This window comes from Fukomys damarensis, unplaced genomic scaffold (genome assembly GCF_012274545.1).
Source record: "Fukomys damarensis isolate Sample0158 unplaced genomic scaffold, DMR_v1.0_HiC HiC_scaffold_12, whole genome shotgun sequence".
In the NCBI taxonomy this organism is placed as follows: domain Eukaryota; kingdom Metazoa; phylum Chordata; class Mammalia; order Rodentia; family Bathyergidae; genus Fukomys; species Fukomys damarensis.
In genome coordinates this window covers 1,041,195-1,047,897 of record NW_022900924.1, presented here as the reverse complement: position 1 = coordinate 1,047,897, position 6,703 = coordinate 1,041,195, and the positions used below count along the sequence as shown (strand labels likewise).

Here is a 6,703-nt window from a genome sequence, read left to right as displayed (position 1 = left end):
GTGCAGCCTCAATGCCCCCATCGTTCGTTCCCGTAAATAAAAGTCCCTAAAGCCACAGTGTCTCCTGACTGTGAGCAGAGGTGTGTCACAAGGTCCCTCCTCCCTGTCCTTCCCAGCTCCCTGGGAAGCTGTGCTGAGGCTAGCGAGGGTCCTTGATGTTGAAAATTCAAACGGAGGCTTTCGGCACAAATTAGCAAGGACAAGCTTTAATGAAGAGGTAAGAGAGGGTGAAGGGGAACACAGCTCTGACCACGACCCAGCAACGAAAGATAGCAGATGGGCTACCATTTCAGAAACGGAAGAGGACAGTCGGACCGCCTCACTCACAGAAGAACAGAGACCAGTTTCATGGGGTGCTGAGGCGGGCTGGGGTTGGGTATCTCAGTCCTGGTTCTTTAACTCCAGAGGACTCCTCATGACCTGAGGGCCACCTTGGTTTCCACAAGATGATGACCGGGGTGCTCTTAGTCACACTGGGCTCTGCTGGAATCAAGGTGACCCTAGGTTTAGTGGCAATGGAGACTTCCGGATACAGCTGAGCATCCCCTAAATCTCTCATCCCGGTGTCGTCTGTCTTGGCTTGGGGTGAGGTAGGTGAGGTAAACTTGGGTTTGCCAACTTTTCCTGAATGATTAACATGCCCATATCCAAAGTTTTAGAGTAATCAAGGATACAACACGGAAGCCATGCCTTTCTCTGCTTTTAGTGACCTACTGGGCATCCGTAGGCCAAAGTAAAGAGTTATGGCTTTTAGTAAAATCAGCTTTTATGTCTGACTGCTTTGAAAGAAAACACAAATTGTGCTTTTAGTGAGTCATAGGTTAAGGGCGCGGGAGTTTGTTTCTCCCCTGTATCTGTGGTGGTCTGTCACCATGTCAGTGTGACTTCCTCGGTCTTAATAGTTACGACAATCATCAAACCAGCAAACACCTCCAAGTCCTTTGCACGCCTTCCCCTGGCGTATCTTTCAGACGTCTCAAGGAAGTTGGTGTTACAAATACTCCCCATTAGCACAGGAAGAAATGACAGTGGTGACAGGAAGTGACTCTCCCAAGGCCACACAGCTCGCACATCGAGATTCCAACCCAAGCTCTGACCCCAGAGCCTCCACGCTTCAGGGAGCCTCAGCTTTCAAAATGCCAACCTCCCAGCCACACACCCTGACGACTGCCCCATCTGCCTACTACCTGGACTGCTGTTACGTAAATAGACTTAGTATCCGATGCGTACCTGCATTGATTTGTAACTAAGACTTTATAACACTCCACAAAGGGGAAAATCAGTATCATATACCATAGACAGGAAGCGGTCATGTAAACAAACCGAGTACCATTTCAAGAAGGCTGAGTGTTGAATTCTCAGCAACACCCCTGGCTGCTGAGTGGGCAGCCTGCTTGCACTTTGGCTAAGCAGATGATTAGCAAGCTTTGGAGAAAAGTGTGGAAGTCAGGCTGGTCCCTACTAAGATTTTTTTTCTCTCCCTGATCAATGAAGATTGAAAAGAATAGTATTTTTTGTGTATCTGACTCAGTGTTACTTAATTGTAGGCCCAGGTTCCACCCAGACCATCTCATGGAAATCTCAGCCAGGCATTATTGGCTCCCATATCAATGGTTATCACTGACTGGTGTTAATGATTAATCCATGCAGGAGGCAGGAGGGAGGAGAGTGTTGCTATGGGTATCTTCCTGGAGGAGAGACTGCTGAAAGAAAGCCTTGAAGGATGGAGCAGGAGCTTTCTCGGTGAAGAACAGAGAAGATAATATTCTAGGCAGAGCAAACAGCAAGGTCCCGCTACCCCCATGTGGCACCTTTGTACAGATGACAAAAAGATGCCTCTCCCTCAAGACATTTTACCACTCTGTCAGAAATTATTGCTACAAGTCTGTCTACACGGTGAATGTGGCATCCTCGTGCTCTGCTCAACCTGCCCAACTGTACTAGCCAGTCCCGCAGCACTATCAAGGCATAGTGATTGAGAGAGCTTGCGGTGGACCCCAGCAAGGTATTTTGAGGTGGGAGCAGTAGCTCTGTGGTTGTTCAGCTAAAAGTGGGGGTTGGGCAGGGATGCTCAGCACGTCAGGAGATGATGCTGGCGAGAAAGGCAGGGTCTCCTGACACGCCACTCTGTGGTTTTCCTGAGCCTCAAAGCTGAAGCACGTGCACGCATGCACACACACACGCACACACACACGCACGCCAGCCTTTGTTGGGTCTCACTCTCCAGGTGCTCGCCCTCCCTCTTCTTCTGACTCTGCTCCTTTCCCCCTCCACCCTCCAAAATGGCCAGCACCCTGGACTAGAAGACAGAGCTCTCTGCGGACTAGGATTCCTGCGGGGAATCGAGAGGTACAAGTGTAGGTTCTGTCCTTCCTCTTGAAGCTGGAAAATGTTAGGCAAATGGCTTCCATTTCCTGTGTCTTGTTCTTCTTCTGGAAAACAGCAGTGCAAGTGTTCACCCAGCTCCACAATCCTCAAGCTGGGATTCTGCGGCTCTGAAGTCCCATAATTCTCCGAGTCTCTCCCTTTTCTCTGATTTCTATGATTCCCTGATTCCAAAGTCATGGTGCTCTGATCCCTGTCCTAAGCTCCTGGAGTCGGTGAGTGTGGCGCTCACATTCTCCTGGAGTAGAGCAGAATGTGAACTTAGCTCTCACTTTTCTTCAACTTTGAGGTTCTATTGATGGCAAGATGCACCAGTTTATAACCCAAGAAACAGAGAATAAGTGCCATCCATTAAAATACAACACAACTGCTTTCCAATTACTCAGAATGTTCATTTTGTATTTATTAAAAGAACTATTTTGGACATAATTAGCTCTAACAGTTTTCTTTTCAATGTGACAATCTGGTGAGTCCTATAAAAAGAAAAACACACTAGCAACTCACCAGTTAAGTTAGACCTAAAACTTGTTTGCGTTTGGATCTTCTGGAGTACTTTCAACTTTAAAATATTCTCATTTTCTCACAAATGCCATTACATGAAAAAATGGGCACACTGGCATTGCCAAAATGAGATAGAGACACCTCTACCAAAACAAATAAAACCCAAAAGGAAATAATGAAGTCATTATTTGTCACTTATCATTTTGCTAATGAATTTATGAAAATACAAAACACATGGTAATAAAAAAGCACAACAGGGGCCAAGGATTTAGCTCAGCAGCACCTTTGCAAGTACAAGGTGCTGAGTTCGAGCCCCAGTTCCCAAAAAGAAATAAAAATAATTAAAAAACAGAACACATAATGGGCTGGGGATTTAGCTCAGTGGTTCTGCTGCCTGCCTCTCAAGTGCAAAGTCCCAAGTTCAATCCCTGGTACCAGAAAACAAAACAAAAACTAGAACATATAAAAATTAGGAGCAAAAATAGTAAAGATGAAAAGAAACAAATGAAAAAATTACACATAAACAGGCCAGTGGTGCACATAACTTAGGAGCCGCAAGCCTAGTGTTTCTGCCAATATCCTAGTCCCAGCATTGCCCTCGAAACCTGGCTGGCAGCACCTGAAACAGAATTTCAGCACGTGAAGATAAGTCACATTTTCATCTTGAAACCAAAACTTCCAGTTTTAACACCTGGTGCTCAACTAAAAACAAAAATACTGGTGAGCTACACAGTGGAACTCTGCTTCGAGTGGTCACAGTACCGGCCTTCCCAGGGGCTTCTCAGTGACAGCATCGGGCCTGCATGGAATCTACCCCAAACAGTGGCCAAGGAGCTCCAGGCCCGGGCCAGCTGGGGACTCCTTGTATTTTTGGTTTTCTTTGGGGGGGTGTATTGTTTTTGTTTTCTGGTACTGGGGATAGAACTCAGAACCTTGTGCTTTTGAGGCAGGTGTGGCACCACTGAGCTAAATCCCCGGTCCCCTCATGGTATTTTAACCTTAGATCCCAGCTCTTGAATATCTGAGTAGCAGATCTTGGGAAGACAAGCATTCTGGTGACAGAAGCCCATCTCTCACTCAGGGTGCTAGCAGGCAACCCACTCTTTCAGACATGAGCAATCTCTTTATGTGGGTGGGCACAAAGCGATCAGAAGCGATGACCACTTTAATGCCAGAGCCAGATGTTTTAGGAGAAAGACACGGTTCCAGGCTGCCCTGGGGAGGTTCTAAAGAGCTGGGCGTCTTGTTTAGAGCCACATTACCATGACAGCCAGACACCTAGGAGCAGAGTACCACGCAGGTCCTTGAATACCCGGCTGGGAGTGATAATCCCACATCCCCACACAGAGGAGAGAGGCACATACTCATCTCCCCAGCTTCCTGCTCACAGCTGAGCCACCTTCTTCTGCAGCCAGAATTCTGGAAAAGGCTCTGAGAAAGAGACCTGACCGAGTCTGTGTTCCGGCTCTGACTGTTACTAGCTGTGGTTCAGGGTCACACTGAATTACCTGACGGAGCCCCTCCGCTTCCTCTCCTATGAAATGGGAATAAAGTCCATAAACCCTCAGAGAGTTGTTGGAAAGAGTAAATGACCGGCTTGAACACAATACTTCCTAGGTGCTCAGTGCGTAGCAGGTACCTGAGTAAAGTGTAGTCGCTGGAACAACACCCGCATCATCTTGCATGTCAGAGCTGGAAGCGGCTTTACAATGAATGAGTTTTCTGCTGCATCCACCCTTCCTGCTTTCAGCCAGTCCCGACTGGAGACCTCCCAAGAAACAGGCTTTGTCTAGGTGCTGGGGAGGTAGGGGACGAAGAGGACAGAGAAGGCCCCACTCTGGGTGCTCCCAAGCCAGGGTTCCAGACAAGACAAAGCTCTTTCGTTTATCTTCAAAGTCACATCGAATCCCCCAGGCTGCATGGTCCAGCGTCCACTCAGTCAGTCAGGAAGATGTGAGACTCAATTAGGCTTCCTCAAGGAGATGACAGCCACACTGACACTTAGAGACGTTTTCTGGGCTGGGACGCTGGGAGAAGAAGGCCCAGTCTAGAAACCAGAGGACAGCTCTGGTCCTCTTCCCTAGCCTTGCGCTGAGATCTGCCAATTTTGTCTTCCAAACATCTCTGGAAACAGGTTTCTCTATGCCCTTGTCCCAGTTGCATAACCTCACCTGGATTATTTCAACAACCTCCAAACCCATCTCCCTGCCAATTCCTCCTCCACAAAGCAGCCAGAGCCGTCTCTGCAGAAAACACAGCTAACCACACCCTTTCCCTGCTGAACACCTATCCTCTCTCTGCTGCAAGAGAAAGCCACACTCCTTGCCCAGCCCTCCAGCCTTGCTGTATCCGGCCCTGCAGGTCCCTGTGATCTCTTCTCTCGCCTCCACCACATCCTGTCCACTCTGTACTTCATGCAGGTCCCCACATTCCCCTCCTTCCTGTTGGGCTTCTACACCTCTGTTCCGAGCTATCGGTGCTCTTGTCCACCCACCCCCGGGCTCCAGGCCTGTGTGAACACCTCTGGCTTCCTCTATCTTCGTGCCACTGCCTGGCCAGTTACACATGCTCATTTTCCTGTGAAAGTTTGTTGGAGGGTCCAGCTCCCTATTTGGACGCCAGGTTCTAGCCCTTCAGTCACCTGGTACAACTCAGCACCTAGCATAAGCCTCAGTAAACGCTGTTGCTATGATTGCTATGGAACTCTCTTCCTTTGATCTCCATTTCTTTGCCCACAAAGAGCCAAGAGAAAGCACCCGGCCAGTGTTTAATGCACGTGTCCATCAGATTAGCCCCAGAAAGCCTGTAACATGGACTCGATAAACACTAAATGATAGTTTTTGTGCTGCCACACCAGTAATAATACCATCACCATGAAGGCAATGGATCTCATCTCCACGTGGTAAACCATTTACTGGACACATGAATGAATCACTGGCCATGGGCAAATCGCTTACCGTGTGCTTTGGTTTCACACGTGTGTGTTTGCTGTTAAAGTTGTAACTGGGCTGGGGTGCAAGGTCCTGAGTTCGATCCCCCGTACAAAAAAAAAGTTGTAACTATTACAGAAATTTATTTTGAAAAGGTAATATGCACAGAGGGTTTTAAAAAAAAAAAAAGAAGTTAAAAGAACAGAAGTTCACCCTGAGAAGCAACGCTGATCCCTTTCAGGTAATTCCGCATAAGCACACCACACACAGGTTAAGTCTGTTGTCTTGCAGATGGAGACCGAGGCAACGAGCTGACTTCTCAGCCCGCAGCTTTATTTCACTGCTGAGTATCACTTTCTTGACCTCTGCACTGTTGACGTTTTAGGCCGGCTGGTTCTTTGTAAGTGTTGGAGGACATCCTGTGTGTGAACTACCTGTAGACGCCCGGGGTTCTATTCGCTAGAAGCCAGCATCCCCTCACCCCTCCAGGTGTAAAACCCAAACTGCCTTCAAACTTTGCCAAATGTCAGGATGACGATGACGGCGGGGAATGTCAGGGTAAAATCGCCCCTTCCGTGGAACCACTGATCGCTGGGAATACAGCCCGAAGCCCTTCCCTCTTTTTTCTTTTGCACACACAGTAGCACTGTCTGGGTCCAGCTTCATATCCTTCGATCCGAACTTAAAGTGGGCTGTCAGAGAGGAGAGGTGGTGAGCTGCCCGTCCTAACAGCAAGCCAGCACGCAGGTATGGATTTCCAGGGCGGTGGGGCTAGAATCTCGGGGTTTTGAGGCCGGTTTCAAACTCGCCCCTGAGCGCCACAAGGGGCTGGAATCCGCAGGCGGGCGTGCGGGCGTGGCGGGGGCCGAGGTGGGCGGGGCAGTGGG

General features: G+C 48.7%; 1 protein-coding gene across 1 annotated transcript in view; it reads left to right on the top strand.

Annotated features, from left to right (window-relative positions):
- Positions 1–737, top strand: part of Crybb1 (crystallin beta B1) — a 14,207-nt gene extending 13,470 nt beyond the window's left edge. Inside the window, 1 exon segment of the mRNA XM_033762269.1 lies at positions 707–737. Within this exon segment, the coding sequence (XP_033618160.1) occupies positions 707–737 (31 nt within the window).
- The last annotated feature ends 5,966 nt before the right edge of the window (positions 738–6,703 follow it).